At 49.6% G+C, this 19,666-nt stretch overlaps 1 protein-coding gene across 7 annotated transcripts in view; it reads left to right on the top strand.

Annotated features, from left to right (window-relative positions):
• Positions 1 to 1,269: 1,269 nt before the first annotated feature.
• Positions 1,270 to 19,666, top strand: part of DPF3 (double PHD fingers 3) — a 506,881-nt gene continuing 488,484 nt past the window's right edge. For all 7 annotated transcript variants that reach the window (XR_013600840.1, XR_013600839.1, XM_078659480.1 and 4 more), the window contains exon 1: positions 1,270 to 1,356. Coding sequence is in view for 5 of the 7 variants with exons in the window: in XM_078659480.1 (XP_078515606.1) it covers positions 1,325 to 1,356 (32 nt within the window). In the remaining 2 variants the exon portion in view is untranslated. The remainder of the gene's footprint in view (positions 1,357 to 19,666) is intronic.

Raw genomic sequence — 19,666 nt, 5'->3', positions numbered from 1 at the left:
CTTCTACCATGTTCTCTCCCATTCTTTGCTTCCTCCCCACCTGCTGTGTTGCTTCACCCCCGCCGACTCCTGCGTCAGCATATCCATTATTTATTTATTTTTATAAAAACAGGCTTCAACCTCTGTTTTAAAATAGGGCTTTCACGCTACTTTTAAAAAAACGTGCCAATCCACTGCAGATCAGTAAATAAAAAGAGATCACAGTGCCCTTTGTAAGGGTGTGCATGTGTGTTAAACGCATGCTTGTGCCTACACAATCATGTCACAGTCACGTCATTAGGTCTTTTTTTCACCCTGGTGCAAAGCAGCTGCAATGCTGCTGAACATGGCGAAAAACATTAACAAAGCCGATAGGTTTTATAGGTGCGACCTATTGGCTTTGCCAGTGCTTGTTTACATTTTGTTTTGCACTGCTCTAACGTTCTGGCTCTTGAACTCTTAGCACCTTAAGCAGAAGCCTAACCTTTGGTTCCAGAAGTCAGAAGATTCAGTTCATGAGTAGAGACATCAACCTTAAATTGGCCATAGATTTCATAACTTTCATTCCTAAACACAGAGAGATCGCAGTTGACACATTTTAAATGGGACCTTAAAAATGGGACAGAGGTGAGCAGAGCTTGGAATGTTTAAAAAAAACACGACAGGAAGGATTTCAGTAAAGACTGCTTCTAAGGGAAGATGTGGATACCAGTCGGAGCTGCTGACTTTGCAACTAGGGAACCAGGTTCAAGTCTCGGCGTCAGCACAACATCCTGTGATTCTGGGCACATCACTTCATCTCCCTGTGCCTCTCAAAAAATGAATGCGTCCTAGTGTAATGCAACTTGTGTGCTCATGCAAAGGGTTCTAACATCTTCGGTTGGAGTTCGAGCTATATAACAATTGCAACAAAAAAATCTCATAAATATATAACTCCAAGAAAGGTAAGGGGCAATAAATAAAAGGGGCTCTCTTTATATTATATTCGGACAGAGAGAAGAAGCAGAAGTTAAATGGTGTCGGGTCTCTGAAAGAAAGGAGAGTGGAGGCTGCAGATGCTCGTATTTTGGGGGGTGGATGAGGCTGGAGGGACCCTGGCAGGTGAGACTGTCCTCCCTCTCTGCCTGTCCTGTCCCTTTAAGCCCTGCTGCCTGCACCCTGCCTGCCCGACCTCAGGGGCTTTGACAGCTCCCTCATTACCGGCCCGGCCGCCGGCCACGCCTCTTCGCGCCTCCCATTGGCTGGCGGACCGGCAGGCCCACAGCCCATTGGCCGACGGTCCGGAGCGGAGCAAAAAAGCTTTGGAACTCCGAGGCGGACACTGCTCTGTTACATTGTAGCAAAGATGGCGACTGTCATTCACAACCCGCTCAAGAGGTGAGTGCGGGGGGCCCCGGCCGGGGGCTTGCACGGGGGCTTGCACGGGGGCGCACACAGGGCTGGGGGGCGCCCCCTGCAGGCACGGGCACTGCCCGGGGGTCGTGGCTGCGCCCCCTCCGGGTCTCCGGGCTCGGAGCGGGCATTGTGTGCGTGGCGGGGGCTGTGGGGGTCTCTGTACCAGTGCCTCTCCCAGGGGTGTCTGCGAGGCCTGCACCCCCCCTTGAAGTGCGCCGCTTCGAATATTGCACCCGCCCACTTCCCCAAGGGGAGCCGGCGCTGGACTCGGGGCACCCCCTTCAGATGCAGGGTTGAAGCTCACCCCGCTCCGCCCTGCAGAACCCACCCCTGCTGTAACTTTACCTCCCGGGGAGGAGAGCGCGACCCCTGGCCCGTGCATGCAGGGGTCACTGGTTCCTGCAGTTTGCATCACATCCTTGCACTTCTGCACCCCGCCTAGGCTCCCTGCTTCTCAGCACCCCGCGCCCCCCCATCACTCTGTGTTCGAGGTGCCAACCTTGGTCCGTGCATGGGGGCCCACTGGTTCCTGCTGCTGTGCATCCCGTCCCTGCACTTCTGCACCCCGTGTCCCTGCTTCTCAGCATTCTCACCCCCCCTCACAACTCTGCTTTCGAGCTGTTCAACCCAGTCCTTGCTCCTGCATGGGTTGCCCACTGGTTCCTGCAGCATTAAACCCCTGCCCTCTGCAAACACGCCCTCTGGTCCTGCTTCCTTCCCCCTGCCTTGTTTTCCAGGTGTTCCCACCGTCTTTTGGTGCCCAATGGTTCCTACAGCATCGAACCCCTGCACCCACGCCTTCCCCTGCTTCCTCTGCCGCCCGTCACCCCTCTGGTCCTGCTTGTTTACACTTTTTTGCTCCCCGTTTTCGATGTGTTCTGCTCGGTCCTTGCTCCGTGCATGTGGTGCTCAGGGGTTCCTGCAGCATTGCACTCCTGCACTTTGCATTCACGCCCTCTGGAGTCTGGACCTGTCCGTTTCCCCTGCCTTGTTTTCTTATCGTCTCTTGGCCCCTGCATGAGGTGCCCACTCGTTCCTGCAGTTATTGAACCTCTGCACCGACGCCTCCTGCTTCCTCTGCCCCCTTCCCCCCCCACCCACCCCCGCTTGTTTCCACTTCTCGCTCCCCGTTTTCGAGGTGTTCTGCTCGGTCCGTGCTCCCTGCATGGGTGCCCACTGGTTCCTGCAGCATTGCACCCCTGCACCCACTTCCCCTGGTCCTTCCTGCTGTCCCTCCCTTGTTTTCGAGGTGTCCTGCTCGCCCCCCTCCACCTGCACTTCCAGAGGGGCTGAGGCCACCCCTCCCCCCGGCCAGTTGGCCGGTGCCCCGAGGCTGGCTTGGCTGCACTCGGAGGGGGTGGGGCGGTGCGTGCCTTCCCTGGATCCCTGGACTGACTGCGGGTCTCACCCACGGGGGAGGGGGTGGCGGTGGATCCCGAGGGCCGGGGGCCAGGGGGTGTGCCTGCTGCTGTTTACTTGAGCGTGTGCGCTCGCTGGGTGGAGAACGCAATGTGGTTTCGTATTCTGATGTTATGTTCACAGTCCCGTGTGTTTATCGCATATTGAAATGAGGCAAGCGCCTCTTGCTTTGGGATCAAGTTTCGAAGCGCTTAAGGATAATAGATCATTGTGTAGGAACTACGCGCGGTCCAGCCAAGCGTGGAACTGAACATCTCCATTAAAATTGCATTAAATAAATCTCCCTGGCAGGAGGTGTGCATGGTACGTAAAGCAGGAAGGAACGTGTACTCTGTCCCTGCAGGAGGTATGCATGGTACAGTGTAGCACCGCCCGCGCTGTCCTGCAGGAGGTATGCATGGTACAGTGTAGCAGCGCCCACGCTGTCCTGCAGGAGGTGTGCATGGTACAGTGTGCAGCGCCCGCGCTGTCCTGCAGGAGGTATGCATGGTACAGTGTAGCAGCGCCCGCTGTCCTGCAGGAGGTGTGCATGGTACAGTGTAGCAGCGCCCCCGCTGTCCCTGCAGGAGGTGTGCATGGTACAGTGTAGCGGCGCACGCGCTGTCCCTGCAGGGGGTGTGCATGGTACAGTGTAGCAGCGCCCGCGCTGTCCTGCAGGAGGTGTGCATTTTACAGTGTAGCAGCGCCCGCGCTGTCCTGCAGGAGGTGTGCATGGTACAGTGTAGCAGCGCCTCCGCTGTCCTGCAGGAGGTGTGCATGGTACAGTGTAGCAGCGTCCGCGCTGTCCCTGCAGGAGGTGTGCATGGTACAGTGTAGCAGCGCCCACGCTGTCCCTGCAGGAGGTGTGCATGGTACAGTGTAGCAGTGCCCCCGCTGTCCCTGTAGGAGGTGTGCATGGTACCTGCATAGCAGCGCCCCGCTGTCCCTGCAGGAGGTGTGCATGGTACCTGTATAGCAGCGCAGGCGCTGTCCCTGCAGGAGGTGTGCATGGTACAGTGTAGCAGCGCCCCGCTGTCCTGCAGGAGGTGTGCATGGTACAGTGTAGCAGCGCCCCGCTGTCCCTGCAGGAGGTGTGCATGGTACAGTGTAGCAGCGCCCGCTGTCCCTGCAGGAGGTGTGCATGGTACAGTGTAGCAGCGCCCCCGCTGTCCCTGCAGGAGGTATGCATGGTACAGTGTAGCAGCGCCCCGCTGTCCCTGCAGGAGGTGTGCATGGTACAGTGTAGCAGCGCCCGCTGTCCCTGCAGGAGGTGTGCATGGTACAGTGTAGCAGCGCCCCGCTGTCCCTGCAGGAGGTGTGCATGGTACAGTGTAGCAGCGCCCCCGCTGTCCCTGCAGGAGGTGTGTGCATGGTACAGTGTAGCAGCGCCCCGCTGTCCCTGCAGGAGGTGTGCATGGTACAGTGTAGCAGTGCCCCCGCTGTCCCTGCAGGAGGTGTGCATGGTACAGTGTAGCAGCGCCCGCTGTCCCTGCAGGAGGTATGCATGGTACAGTGTAGCAGCGCCCCCGCTGTCCCTGCAGGAGGTGTGTGCATGGTACAGTGTAGCAGCGCCCCGCTGTCCCTGCAGGAGGTGTGCATGGTACAGTGTAGCAGCGCCCCCGCTGTCCTGTAGGAGGTGTGCATGGTACAGTATAGCAGCGCCCGCGCTGGCCCTGCAGGAGGTGTGCATGGTACAGTGTAGCAGCGACCCGCACACACTCCCTGCAGGAGGTGTGCATGGTACCTGTATAGCAGCGCCCCGCTGTCCCTGCAGGAGGTGTGCATGGTACCTGTATAGCAGCGCAGGCGCTGTCCCTGCAGGAGGTGTGCATGGTACAGTGTAGCAGCGCCCCGCTGTCCTGCAGGAGGTGTGCATGGTACAGTGTAGCAGCGCACGCACTGTCTCTGCAGGAGGTGTGTGCATGGTACATTGTAGCAGCCCCCGCTGTCCCTGCAGGAGGTGTGCATGGTACAGTGTAGCAGCGCCCCGCTGTCCCTGCAGGAGGTGTGCATGGTACAGTGTAGCAGCGCCCCCGCTGTCCCTGCAGGAGGTGTGCATGGTACAGTGTAGCAGCGCCCGCTGTCCCTGCAGGAGGTATGCATGGTACAGTGTAGCAGCGCCCCCGCTGTCCCTGCAGGAGGTATGCATGGTACAGTGTAGCAGCGCCCCGCTGTCCCTGCAGGAGGTGTGCATGGTACAGTATAGCAGCGCCCGCGCTGGCCCTGCAGGAGGTGTGCATGGTACAGTGTAGCAGCGACCCGCACACACTCCCTGCAGGAGGTGTGCATGGTACCTGTATAGCAGCGCCCCGCTGTCCCTGCATGAGGTGTGCATGGTACCTGTATAGCAGCGCAGGCGCTGTCCCTGCAGGAGGTGTGCATGGTACAGTGTAGCAGCGCCCGCTGTCCCTGCAGGAGGTGTGCATGGTACAGTGTAGCAGCGCCCCCGCTGTCCCTGCAGGAGGTGTGCATGGTACAGTGTAGCAGCGCCCCCGCTGTCCTGTAGGAGGTGTGCATGGTACGGTATAGCGGGACAATGCACTCTCTCCCTGTAGGAGGTATGCATGGTACATTATTATCAGTGACCCAACTCTCTCCCTGCAGGAGGTGTGCATGGTACTGTATAGCGGGAACATGCTCTCTCTCCCTTTAGTAGGTATGCATGGTACATTATTATCAGTGACCCAACTCTCTCCCTGCAGGAGGTGTGCATAGTAGGGTAAAGCAGGAACGTGTAGCGGATCCCTGCAGAAGGTGTGCATGGAGCCGTGAAGCAGAGCCCCCCCCCCACACTTCCGGCATGAAGTGTGCATTGCACTGTAACACAGTGACACCGCTCTCTTATTGCATAAGCTGTGAATGGATCCGTAAAGCAAGAACCTGCGCCCTCTCACTGCAGGAGGTGTGCACGGCACGATGAAGCCGCAACAAGCCCCCTCTTCCTGCAGGAGGTGTGCACGGTACGGTGAGGCAGGAACCTGCACCCTCTTCTTGCACGAGGCGCCCTTGCAAGAGTTGTGAATGACGAGGCCAATGATGCACTCTCCTCTCGGGGGCAGGAGATGTGCACGAGACGCAAGTGGCCGTGCATGCTTCCTGCACGACGTGTGGACGGACTGAGCTGTGCATTAGAATGGAAAACCGGGTGATGCCCTCCCCTCTCGCTAGGGTCGTGCACACGATCTCGGCATAAGACATACATGGCCGCGCATGCATGTCCTGCATGGAATGACGTGCATTGAATGGCAGGTCCAGTGATGCACATTCTTTTTGGGGGAAGGGAGGCATGCAGTCGCTCTCGCAGGAAATGTGCTTGAGACGCACATGGACGTGCACGCTGTTCTGCCTGATCATCACGTGCAGTGAATGTATGATAATAATCCAGTGACGTGCATGGGCGCTGCACGGGCCCGGAGTCTATGCTTGTCGGGCGTAGACGGCCTGGGTGATGCAGGGAACTGGGGGACTCCCCAAGCCTGTCCCTGCGGGAGCTGTGTATTGGTGATGTGAGTACCTGCAGCTTCTCCCTACAGGAGGCTGCACCCGGCATGGGTGGCCTGCACCATCCTCGGGAGGGGTGCCTTGCACACGGAATGTACCAACCTGCACCCACTCCCCCTGTGAGGGCACGCGGAATGTACCAACCTGCACCCATTCCCTAGGAGGCCTAGTATATGAAGCTGCGAGGAGTGTGTCTGGCGCGAGGTGCGGCCTCGCGCCCCGGGGCATGCATTCTATTAGTTAAGCGCACAGAGTAGCTCCTCGCGGCGCTGTGCTGTGTCCAGAGAGCGGTCCCAGGCGCTATGCTTGCACCGCGGGCGGCCTCGGGTAGTGGATACCTTATTGGGCTGCACATGTCTCGCCCGCCCCACTCCTTCGGCTGCAGCCCGGTGTGCCTGAATGAGTGAATGATTAATTAATTGTGTGTAATGGAGTTCTGTGGAGGCCCAGGGCTCTTCGAGTACACACGATACCCAGTATTCCGAACTCTTGTTACACAGGAGGTGTTTCTTGTGCAGTAGTAATTTTCTAGAGATGTGCACAGTGTTTAGTATCAGAGGTTATTCTGTCCTTAAGGCGCTTTCCCGTGTGACAGGTTCAGTAAATTACATCACCCGTTTGCACAGGATCACAGCGTTGCGAACATCAAATTTAAACCTCAAAGATTGAAACTCCAGTCTCTTGGTTACACAGTGACAGCTATCAAAACATCGCTTAGGAAAGGGTGACGTTAAGGTGTGACATTGTAGCGCCAACATGGTAACGGGTGGAGTCTTCAGGGCGCTTGAAATGTCCTGTGTTTGAACCGTGTAGGCACGGCGCTTCCCAAGCCCTCTTGTGAGCGCCCCCCTGAAGGGGTTTCTTCGAAGGAGGGGGGTCGGATTCTTAAGGCAGGCCTCATTATCGAGGCGCCCTTAGCAGGGATATTCGGGGGCTCTCGTGAGGGGCCGCGGAAGTGAGGTCACGTGAGGGGCTCCTGCGGGTTGAAGGATGGGGGGGGGGGGGGGTGTCACACGAGTGGCTAAGGAAGCGGGGCCCCTCGCGGGGTGAAGAAGTGGGGGCTAGCAGAAGGGGGTGAGGTGGGGGCTGGTTTGCACATTCCTGCTCGGATGGCGGGACGCTGTTTGTTTTCCCAGAGAGATTTCAGGGAAAGGAAGGAAGTGCCCCAGAGGGAAGGTGGTCGTACACAATCGTTTGGTGGAGTTTTTCTCTGTGAGTTTTGGGGGGCAGGAGGGATGGTGGGCATGGCAGTAAAGTAAGCCCCCTCAAAGTGACAGACACCCTCTGGAGAGTTCAACGCGGTGCTCTGTTTTCGTGTGAGCTGGCAGGCGGGGGTTGTTATCGCGTCAGACCAGAAGTGCTGGGTTATTTAAAGTTAGGGCCTTGTTTACAGAACTCGAGGGCAGGTCTGCTCGAGGGGCTTCATGTGGTCATCCAGCCCCCCACCCCCATTCGAACAGGCCTGGAGACTCTCTGGCCAATGTAGCCTGCGAGGCCCTGAAATCAGCCATTATTGTAACTTTAGCAAAGACCCCGAAAATAGAAAGGTGTCTGAAGCGAGACCCCCTTTGAGCTTCTTAAACGACCGAATGCAAATTCTGCCGCCCACTGGGGGGCGTATACCTTCTTTTTAAAGATCATGTTAATTGCACCCCCCAGTCCGTGTACTGGGCCTATGCATTTCTGGGAAATAAGATTTAGAAGTTTAATTGTTACTCATTACTAGCCTGTTTCGTTGCTGTTGCAAATGTGTGTTGTATTGTCATTAAACTAGCGCTGCATACTCTGACGAGGCGCTGTTCGCGCATTTGCGGTTGGTTAGCACGCCACCCCGTGGGTGTGCTTGGATCAGTGTGTGTGGGTGTGTGTGCGAGGGCCGGAGTTGGGCTTTTTATCTGACTTTGCGCTGTAGGTATGGTGTGCAGTGAAAGGAATGATTGCTGAGGCGCATTAATGGATAAGTGCGTGAAAGCATAAATGTATGTAAAGTACACATACTACCGGCGAGGGTTCTAAGAGCGCCCATGTCTAGGGTGCGACATCTGCCCAAGATCACACATTCTTATTATGATCGATGATTATTATTGCGCACCATGTAAGGGCCTCTTGGCGCTGTTACAGACGTCTCCCTCATTCTAAATGTGTATAGGGGCCATCAATCAATCAATCAATCAAAGCATTTGTATAGCGCACTACTCACCCGGAGGGTCTCAAGGCGCTTGGGGGGAGGGGGTCCGCTACTGCTCGAACAGCCAGGTCTTGAGCTGCTTCCTGAAGGCGAGGTGGTCTTGGGTCAGGCGGAGGTGGGTCGGAAGGGAGTTCCAGGTCTTGGCGGCGATGTAGGAGAAGGATCTTCCTCCTGTGGTGGCTCTTCGGATGCGGGCGAGGGCGTGGCTGGTCGATCGGAGCTGGCGTTTGGGAGCGTAGAAGTTGAGGCGGCTGTTGAGGTATCCTGGTCCTTGGTTGTGTAGGGCTTTGTGTGCGTGGGTGAGGAGCCGGAAGGTGATTCTCTTGTTGACCGGGAGCCAGTGCAGGTCTCTCAGGTGTCCGGAGATGTGGCTGCGGCGGGGGATGTCCAGGATGAGTCGTGCTGAGGTGTTCTGGATCCGCTGGAGTCTCTTCTGGAGTTTGGCAGGATTTGTATTATTTTTTAAGTGCACACGCCCTCATTAGGCTCAATTCTGCTGGTTTCCTGGCCAATTTAGCCACTAAACCTTATGGATCGGGTTCCAGAAGTGGTTCGTGGCAGCGCCTGGAGTAGGGAGTACCTGTGGGGGCCTGACAGCTGTGGCCAGTGGTGGAAGGGTCCAAGAAGTGAGACGTGAGAAGCAAGTGCTGCTACTGAACATGCGCACCTGAAGCGAAGTGCCGGTACACGCCCGGGAAATGTACTGCCGCCCTGCTTAGGAGTACTGGTAATGTCAGGTTAAAGGATTGCAGGTTCCCGCCAGAATTTGGACGTTTACTACGAAGCTGCGGTTCCCACCTCTGAGGCTCCTTTTGAATCAACAAGGGCCACTGAGACAGTCCAAGTGTGAGACCCTGTTCCACAGCTTGGGGTAGCGCCGACATCAAGCGCATCGAGGGAGATAGCTTCGCTGGATGGGTTCCATCTCATTAAAAGGAGCTTAGTTCCATGGCGCAAAGCTGTTTGACAACGTTGGACACATTTTTGGAATACAATTCAGTATGCAAAAAAGTAACTATGCCAACCAGTGCTTAATTTGAGACAGTGGTTTCCGGTGCTGGGCACTGCCACTTAATTGTCAACATCAGCGTTTGTGAAAGTCTGCCACAAGGTGGCGCTGTCTGGCTAATTTAGAGATAACCTACATAACAGTTAATTATGAATTCAATACACATTAAAATGCCTATTACCTGCCGCCCAAGCTATTCTTATAGCTTTGGGGGTCTGAAGTATTCTGAATTGACACACTTGTAAGAGTGTGATTGTTAGTAGTTGTGGTGTTACTATCATTGGCAGCATAGCAGAGGCAATGTGTGGTGCAACCTGCAGTGGCCTCTTGACCAGAGCCCTGGTACTTTATATATATTTTTGTTTACAAATTAACAATGATGCAACCCTTATATGGTGACGTGCCAATAGTATATAATAATGTTCGCGAAGCAGTGTAGATACTTCTTACTGTAGGTCCAACAGATGGATGAAAGAACTATTAAGAACCAGCTCAACTCTGCCAGGTGCAAGACGCTGGTCCTAGCTTAACTTGACTCTGCTTGTCTGAGTTTAGCTTGACTCAGTCTTTCCACGCTTAACTTGACTCAGTCGTTGGGTAACGTAACGCAGCTAATCCGTGCTTAACATGACTCGGTCCATCCTACCTTAATGTTGCTTGATGGGCCCTAGCTTAACTTGACTCGGCTAGCCTTCGCTTAACTTGATTAAACTAGTTTTTGGCTAAATTTGCATGACTAGTCTTTGGGTAACTTGATGTGGCTAGTCCTTTAACGTAACTCTGTGCATACTAGCTAAATTAGACTCTGAGTGCAAGTTTAGTGTGGCTAGGGCTGGCGCGCCTACACTTGACTCTGGCCTGTTGGGCCTAGACTCGACTCGTGCCTGGCGGGCCTAGACTCGACTCGTGACTGGCGGGCCTAGACTCGACTCGTGCCTGGCGGGCCTAGACTCGACTCGTGTCTGGCGGGCCTAGACTCGACTCGTGCCTGGCGGGCCTAGACTCGACTCGTGCCTGGCAGGCCTAGGCTCGGCTCGTGCCTGGCGGACCTAGGCTCGACTCGTGCCTGGCGGCCCTAGGCTCGACTCGTGCCTGGCGGGCCTAGGCTCGACTCGTCCCTGGCGGGCCTAGGCTCAACTCGTGCCTGGCGGGCCTAGGCTCGACTCGTGCCTGGCGGGCGTAGGCTCGACTCGTGCCTGGCGGGCCTCGGCTCGGCTCGGGGGCCGGCGGGCCTGGACTCGACTCGTGCCTGGCGGGCCTGGACTCGACTCGTGCCTGGCGGGCCTGGACTCGACTCGTGGCTGGCGGGCCTGGACTCGACTCGTGGCTGGCGTGCCTAGACTCGACTCGTGGCTGGCGTGCCTAGACTCGACTCGGGCCTGGCGTGCCTAGACTCGACTCGGGCCTGGCGGGCCGAGACTCGACCCGGGCCTAGCCTCGACTCTGGGCCGGCGGGCCTAGACTCTAATTTTAGCCAGAAGCCAAAGTGAGCGTGATCTGAGGGACAGGACGTGTCCATACTTTTTTAATTTGACAAAAAAAGTTCCCTTACTTTATTTTACAACGTTATGTGACGTTATGTCAATGGAAGTGTAAGGGAGCGAGTCTTCTGGGCTGTGGAGCCGAGAGAGGGGCAGACAGCTGAACAAGAAACAAGCCTTCTTGCCAGGGTGTCTGATGCCTGAAAGAAATGTAAATGTGCTAATCTGCCAATGTGAAGGGTGCTTGGGTGCCAGTATTGACTTTAAGTAATGGAGTCACTTGAAGAGTATTCTGTTTGCGAGGTATTTATTGGAAGGTGACCTGATGAGCTGTGGCGTGTGTGCGTGTTCTAATGTACAGTTATAAAAATGTTTGCAGCAGGTGCAGCCTGCATATTACTCAGGTTTATATTACGGATGCGCGTTGAAAAAAAATCCTAAACCTACATCTTTTTGTGTACCTTGTGACAGGTTGTCTATACTGTGTGTAATGCAAGTTTAAAATAATGATGTACATATTCACAGGGCTTTCTATCACAGGCTGGGATCTATAACACTAAAAACTCACAAACCACTACTCCCCACTGCACCAACCTGAATTAAGGTCTGCGGCTCTCTGGTTACACCGGGAAACATCCTTTACAACGCAACTTTTACTCCGCACTACCATTACGACGCAGCTATTACAACGCTAGTCGTTACAACGACTTGCGCTGGAGGGCGCTGTAGGATAGGGGATAATTTAATTTCCTATCCAACATCTTCCCTACTATCTACGGGGACTGGAGTTGGAATAGAAAATTAAACTATTCCACTATCCAGCGCCCCCCAACGTAAGTCGTTGTAACGACTTGCGTTGTAAAAACTGCATTGTAATGGCATGCGGAGTAAAAGCATGCGCTGTGGTGACATACATCCGTTACACCGATATCTAAAGTGATTGCATTAACCCATAGAGGTTTGACACCGTAAAATAGAGCATCTCTCACTGATTGTTTAACTTGCATTTATTTTTCTTTTAAAGTGTGTTATTTTATATGCAGTTACTTGATTGTGAAAGACCATCAAATAGTTACAGAATATGTTGTTATTTTTAGCCTCCCCCTTGAGCCCGCCCCCAGGTTCACTAACTCGCCCCTTTGGCCTCAGCATTACAGGTCCCATACTTTGTTTTTAAAATGCACCTTGACTGCTGGTTTTAGATATCTTTAAGGTAACACTGCGAAACAGCCAGGGTCTAAAGCCAGGGCAAGTGTCTTAATTTGTGCAGGTGTTTGGCAGATCGCACCTTTTTGTGGCCAGGGACCTGCCTGTTTTCCGTGACCCAGAACACAAGCGAGAGAAGCAGAAAAGGTAGAACAGTGACGGTAGGACAGTCAGGATGGAAGAAGTGAGAGGGAGAGACAGAGACCGGAAGTGTAGGCTGAAGAAGAGGGGTGGAGTTAGAGGAGGCGGCCTCGGGTTCGAGGCGCTAGAGGCTTCTTCCACGAAACCGCTCTTTCGCATTTGTCGTCTTTGTACAAATTAAACACTGCTTAAGGCCAACTCTCCCCTTACCTTATGCTTAGCAAAATAGCTTCATGATCTTTGTTTGTGTTTATATGGTGTGTATGTGTAATTTATCCCTCATAAGTGCATGCGCTCTGAGGTCGACAATGACAACACGATTCGTGCTATATAAAGCCTCAAGTAAATCAGTGTGGGGGAGGGGCATTGTGCAGGGCAGAGATTTTGTAGCCAGACGGTGGCCCTTGTCTTTCACGTGGGTGTCTTTTCCTAGGCCGTCTTATGTCATTTTCCATCCCGCTTCAAATGTTGTGCTTGTTAAGTCACTTTATGAAAGTAATTCGACGCATAGCTCTGGAGAGGGCGCGAGCAGGGGTAGTCGGGGGTTACTTCGTGCCATCAATATATGCACATAGATTTCTTATTGCGTTCGTCGAGTGCATCAATGAAACCTCCCAACATGGACTGGGCGTTGCAGTCGTGTGTGTAAACACCCTAGTGTAATGAGAGGGTAGTGAGCATCCACTCCGTAGTGCCCGGAGCCGTCACGTGCCGACGTGTCCTCGTGCGCTCTCGGTAACCGCGAGCTGGATGAGCACTGGGAGGTCACCAGTCTGCTGGTTGGGTGGATGCACGCGCCCCCTAGAGGCCTTTCACGCACTTTTAATATATATACATATATATATTTTTGTATTCACTGAAAAAAAACTAAAGGTTAAAGTAACTTTATAGTTAGGTGAATATGTCAGCGACAACATTGTTTTGAACTTTTAAAAAACCAAACGGAACTTCACCATATATTTATCAATAACTTGCGCCCATGCCAAACTCTGCTTATGACCTCACATTACATCACTCATGGCATGTTCTTTGACCTCTCACATGACTTCACTGGTGACATCATCCTTTGTGTGTGTTACTTTGTTTTATAGGTTACATAGTGGTGGGTAAATACCATCATACTTTTGTACCTTATTTTGTACAGGCTGTGTCCAGCTAATTTATTTATTTATAAAGATGTGTATAGTGTGAACGAGACCCTATACCAGAGCGCTTTGTCTAATCTCCTGTACCTCCTCCTTCAAAGAAAAAGCCAAATCTTTTCGACTGACAAAGTTTTTCCTTTAAGACAATATAATGACCACAATGAAAATGTATACACAGCAAACTCCTATGGGGATTGCCCCTCCTATCACTGTCTTCCGTGTTATGCTACTATACTTTATGATTTGTTTGGTTCTCACGCATGTATTTCCCTTTTTTTTTTTTTTTTATGATTTTTTTTCCCGGTTGTCAGTTATAACAAAAAATCATGTGCTCCTTAAGCATCATAGGTGTGTAGAAGTACTGAACATGTTTAAATCTTTGCATTGATGAGATAACTTGTGTCCAGTATGTTCCACATAAGCTTTTTTTTTTTTTTTTCGCTCTGCAAAAAAAGTTTTCAACACAGCAAATATTCCACATAGTAGAAACTAAGTTTTGTAAGCAGACTTGAGTTATTAGACAGAATTGTCTTAGCATGACAATTTCTACATAACATAGAAGACTGTCTGCGCCAGGTACTAACCCTTCATATATGTGCTAGTTTAGGTTCACAAGGTGGGTTATTTGTAAAGGTTTAACCATAGTATGAAGGCTGCAGGAAGTATGATCCATAGCACCTTCAGACCTTGATTATTTTAAGCGAATAGTGTCTTCATTGACAAGTGTTGCATAGAGTGTACATTGTTCTTAGTAAATAGTAGATACTTTTTAATACCCTGGGGTGTATTTGAGTTTCACTGTCTGCAAACAATGTAGTACAGAGTCAACTCTCTCCATAGAATAAACACTGTTTACAGTCCCCACTTTTCTACTCCGATCAACTTCATTTCTTAATGTAGGTTCGGTGACTGAGGGGTTCGATGCAGATAAAAGCTGTCAGTAGTAGGTCATTCATTTTAAAAACAGATGTTGAGTAAGTTGGCTTTCTCTAAACATCTGTTTATATATTGAACACTGTGTGCGATGAAGATTTCCCATATGCCTGTAGTTGATTATTAATGTACACTAGGCTACCCATAAAGTGCGTGATATAGGGTCAAACATAACACATGCTTGCTACACCTAAGAGATTTGTATCTGTGATGCTTCATATTATTCTGAGCAATTTTTTACTTATTTTCAGGCCTTTATGCACATACTTGTTTATGGAGTAATGTGTACAAAAGAAGCTTGGATGATGTCATGAGTGATGTAATATGTGAGGTCATAAGCAGTGCATGGCGCAAGCACAGGTTATAGTTGGCTCTGCTAACTATAATTAGTGAATTTCTATAGTACAAAACCATGTTGTCACTGATCTATTCACCTAACATTACTTTAACCTTATTTTTTTTTCCAGTGAATTTTAAGTTTGTGTGTTTTTTTTAAAATAGTTTTTTAAATAAACTAAAACTCATCTTATCGCACCTAACTACAACGTTACTTTAACCTTTAACCTTTTTGTTTTTCTGTGAATTTTTAGCATTCTTTTAACAGAAAAGTAATATTTGATCACCATATGTAAAGCTAACCACTTGCTATGCACGGCCTTTGGTTTAGCGATCCAATATCGAGCTCCCTCCCCTTTTTATGTCGAGCATCAGCACGCATGCGCTGTCTGCAAGACCTGCTGTCATCAATAATACCATTTTTTTCCGCCTCCTACTTGCCATTGGTTCACTCCACTATCATTTTTCCATGCTGCCTTCTAACTCGTTGGAATTTCCCATACATCACTTCCCTGCGAGGCTTAGGCACACCGGCCAATTACAGTTTCCTTACAATGTCTCTCTTAAGACGTTGTGTGGGAGAACTCTTTTCTTTTAATTGACGCTTTCTGCCGCCGCTCGTCGCTGCTTGCATTTATTGCGGCAGCAAGTGATCCTTTGCTGGTGCCGGGACCATTGTGCTGGCTACAAGGCTCCTTAAAATTGGCCTGCACTGTAATCTGGGCTTTACTTTGTTTCTGTCTGCCGCCACTTGTCGTTGTCCCACATAGTGGCGGCCATAAACTCTGCTATTACAGAATAATACAATGCTTCCCTATGTGGCACACACCAGTATGCCCTTCTTCCAGGGTGCTGGTTGTGTGTTCAAATAGTTACAGAGTAACGGAGTGTTGAAAACAGTACCAAAAAAAAATTGCCACTCTTTCCAGTGTTCTGTAAAAGAGGTTGCCTTTAGTCAAGTAGTGGCCATGTCGGTAAAGGCTACTAGCTGTGGCACTCTTTCCTGATGTCATTTCACATGCACCCTACTGTATGTAACAAGTCTTTTATAGTTAATCAAAATGCTAGTGTGTATATGTGTGTTTATGTATGTGTGTGTGTATATATATATATATATATATATATATATATATATATATATATATATATATATATATATACATATATACACACATATATCAATCCAGTTGTGGTTCAGTTTTAAAACATACATTTATATATATATGTATGTTTTAAAACTGAACCACAACTGGAAAGATATATGTGTGTGTGTATATATATATATATATATATATATATATATATATATATATATCTCAAATTAGTTTAGCAGGGAAGAATGCCAAACCGACTACTTAGTTACTCAACTGTAACACGGGTTTCATATTCCATGTATTTATTGAAATTATTGTCCCGCTATGACAAATAAAGTGTTTGTGCTGTCGGAGGCGAGAGTTAGCAGTAACTACTTAATCAAATATATAATCTTGTTTGCAGTATTTAAATGGAGTAAGACTCAATTAAAGATGAAAAAAATTAAATTTTAATATTCAAAACCTTTCTATCTATTGTTGTAATGCGTTGTGTATTTATTGTCATTGCTCTAATTGTTTTAGTTGCTTATTCCATGTGTCGCTTTTTGTAAATCTCCAGTTATTACAAAAACAGAGCACTTTCCAATGATGCAAGCATTTGCAATGCATTAGGTCTCACATTTTAGATACTTTAACCTATTTGTATTGTAAATGACAATGCCATTTATTTGTTGTTTTTTAAACACCTAAATAAAAAGCATTGTCATTTACAATGCGACTAGCTCAAAATCTCGCAATTGCGAGACCTATTGCATTGCAAATGCTTTTTTTTAAATTTAGGCCAGAGGGACTTTTGCAAGAGTCCATCAAATCCAACCATCCAGCTATAAAATTATTTAGGAGCCTCAATTTCTCAAAAACTACTGAACGGATTTACACCAAAGCACAATCTGCGTGCCAACCCAGATCTAGCTCCCTGGAAAATTGGGTGTAATTGTGTTCAGCAGTTTTTGCTGTAGCTCTGCCTAAAGAAGTCTGTGAAAAATAATAATAATAAAGTACATTTAAAAAGCGAGACAGCTACCTCTAACAGAGGTGTCCCGGTGCGAACGCAGACAAGCAGGCAGGCATACATCTAGAGAGACCCGCTCTGGTTGAATAACCAGGTCTTCAGCGCTTTCCTGAACTCTGATTCCCATTGAATTAGGCAAAGCTTGACTGGGAGAGAGTTCCACAATCTACTGATACCCACTCTGAAGGATCTGCCCCCAATGCGTGCCTTTGCGTATTGAGTACGCAGAGCAGGTTCTGGGAGTTTGATCTTAGCGAGCGTTGTTGAAAATCGGGACGAATATGTTTCCTAATGTAGCTGGGACAGTCGCCTCTCAGAGCCCTGAAAGCTACCATCAGCAATTTGAATTCAATTCGTTTGGCTACGGGTAGTCAGTGGAGCTGTTTAATGTGCGGAAAGATATGATGTCTAAACGGTACTCTTTGATCAATCTCGCAGTCGCATTTTGCACCATCTGCTATCTCTTGATCAGATATGTAGGCAGCCCCAGGCAAAGACTATTTGCCTAGTCCAGCCTCGATGTCACTGAAGCGTGAACAATGGACCAGCGGCAGCTCATCAGCAGTATGTGTAGAAATGTTCTCATACTTTCCAATATCCCGACAAGAGGCTGCCATGTGATGTATTTGTGTTGAGAACGTCCGGTCGTGTTCCCATTTTACTCCCAGGTTTTTTGCTGAGGTAGAGGGGCATGGAGGAAGTCCAATTTCCTCCGGCCACCACAGTTTGGCAAGGCATCCCACCTGGCACCCTAAGAACAGGACCTCCGTTTTTTCTGCGTTTAGCTTTAATTTATTGTTGTGCATCCAGCTGGAGATGTCCTTTAGGCATCCCCTAAATCCAGCAAAGGAGTTTGCTGAGTGGTCCTCGAAAGAGAATACCAGTTGGGTGTCGTCCACGTAGGAAATAGCTTTTTTCCCCATTTTTGCAATAAGCGAGAAGATGGGAGCCACATATATGGTAAAAATTAGAGTGCTCAATGCCGACCCCTGTGGTATCCCACATCGAAAAGGTTTGGCTTCTGACTTGAAAAGGTGGAGAGTGACCCTTTGCATACGGTCACGAAGATAGGACTTTATCCAAGCGACCCTTCTACTCCCGCACTTTTAAGCCTGGCAAGTAGGATAAGGTGATCCACCATATCGAATGCGGCGGACACGTCCAACAGCACTGGCTGAGGCTCCCGCATCCACTGACATTCTTATAGACTCTGCCACCTCCAACAGAGCTGTCTCCGTGCTGAAGCCTGCTTGAAAGCCAGACTGCGTTTCGTTTAAGATGCAGCGTCTGTCAATGAAATTGGTCAGTTGACGTTGGACCAAATTTTCCAGCATCTTCGCCGGTGCTGGCAAAAGCGAGCAAAAATGCATGGGGATTTTGCTTTTTGGATCCCGCTTTTTTCTTTGTGTAAATTTCTTGGAGATTTGTCAAATGGTGCCAACGTTATTAGAACCACAAAAAAACGCATTTCCTATGGAAATGCTGAGCTAACTATAACCAGTGGCAACTGCCATTGGGTTAAAGAAATAAATAATATATATTTATATTATATATGTTGGGTGGTACTTGCACAGTGTTATGTATAGGCGAAGCATACAATTATTACCATTTCGCAACGTTTCACGCTTCTCATGCTGTCTCGTTTTTGTGTATGTGTAATTGTGTGTGTGTGTGTATATAAAGTGGATGTATGCAAAAGTGCTCACATTTGCATAATTTATTCCTCTCGCAGTCCAGTGTCCTATGGACAAATCTTTGTGACAGGATGCTTGCATATTACACACCTAAACACAAACCGTGCTATACACTGTTTCTGTTGTCTGTGACATGGGCTGTGAATTATTTCTCGCTGAGTCCTTGAGTTGGGGTGAAGTGTAAAGAGAGAACCATAACTTGAGCCATAAAGTTAAATTGGACATTTCAGGCTGGAATTCATCTTCTTAAATACAGGTTCTTTTGCCCATGGACTATGCTTGTTGAAGTAAAGTTGTGCACGTTGCTTCATAATCTCATTCGTACATATCCTGAGGGTTTTATTTCTTTGTACAAGTTTGCATATAGATGCTTTTGAATGAATGAATACTTTATTGTTTGGTTACTCAAAACCATTACATTAAAACCAAAGTACAAAATTACAAAAGTTAAAACCAAAGGAGCTTCGGGAGGTCAGTCTGTGTGGTAGCTCCCTGAGCACTAGAGGATACGGTAGATAGGGTTCATGGTAAGACATGGGTCTGCAAAGTCTCTATATGCTCTATAGATGCTTTTGTTGGCATGAATAAGCTAGGTATTCCCTGCTTCCTTCAGATGAATGATGTGTATATTTTGTTTGTGTGACGTGGTAGACTTACTTTGAACTATCAATATGTAAGGGGGGCTATGACTCACAAGAGGCGGAGCCATAATCGGGTCATGATGCCCCTTCTCACAAAAATGGTGGTAAATATGATGTTAATCTACATGTATGCCACCCCCCACCCCCGCTTTGAAGTGTTGCCACTAAGGGCCAGATGTACGACCCTTTCTTTTAGCGCCTTGCAATTTGCGATTCTTTGCGAGTCACAAATTGGGAGGCACTAAATGAAATGCACGACAGTGTTATTATACTGTTTTGCGATTCCCAATGGGGTTGAGAATTGTGAGGCTCATTAATATTAAAGAGCCTCTCGCAATTTGCGAGCCCATTGGGAATGCCAGCCCTCCCAGGGATGGCGGCCTGCTGGGGTCTGCAGACCACCATGTCTGGGACTGCTTTTTTAATAAAGCAGTTTTTAGGTCTCGCCTGAGACCGGGCATGCGCTGTCTCTTCAAGACATTTAGTAAGTGTCTTTTAAAAGTGCCACCAGGG

The sequence above is a fragment of the Lissotriton helveticus genome, chromosome 9, assembly GCF_964261635.1.
Source record: "Lissotriton helveticus chromosome 9, aLisHel1.1, whole genome shotgun sequence".
In the NCBI taxonomy this organism is placed as follows: Eukaryota; Metazoa; Chordata; class Amphibia; order Caudata; family Salamandridae; genus Lissotriton; species Lissotriton helveticus.
The sequence above is the reverse complement of the archived record's forward strand: the minus strand, read 5'-3'. Positions and strand labels throughout refer to the sequence as shown.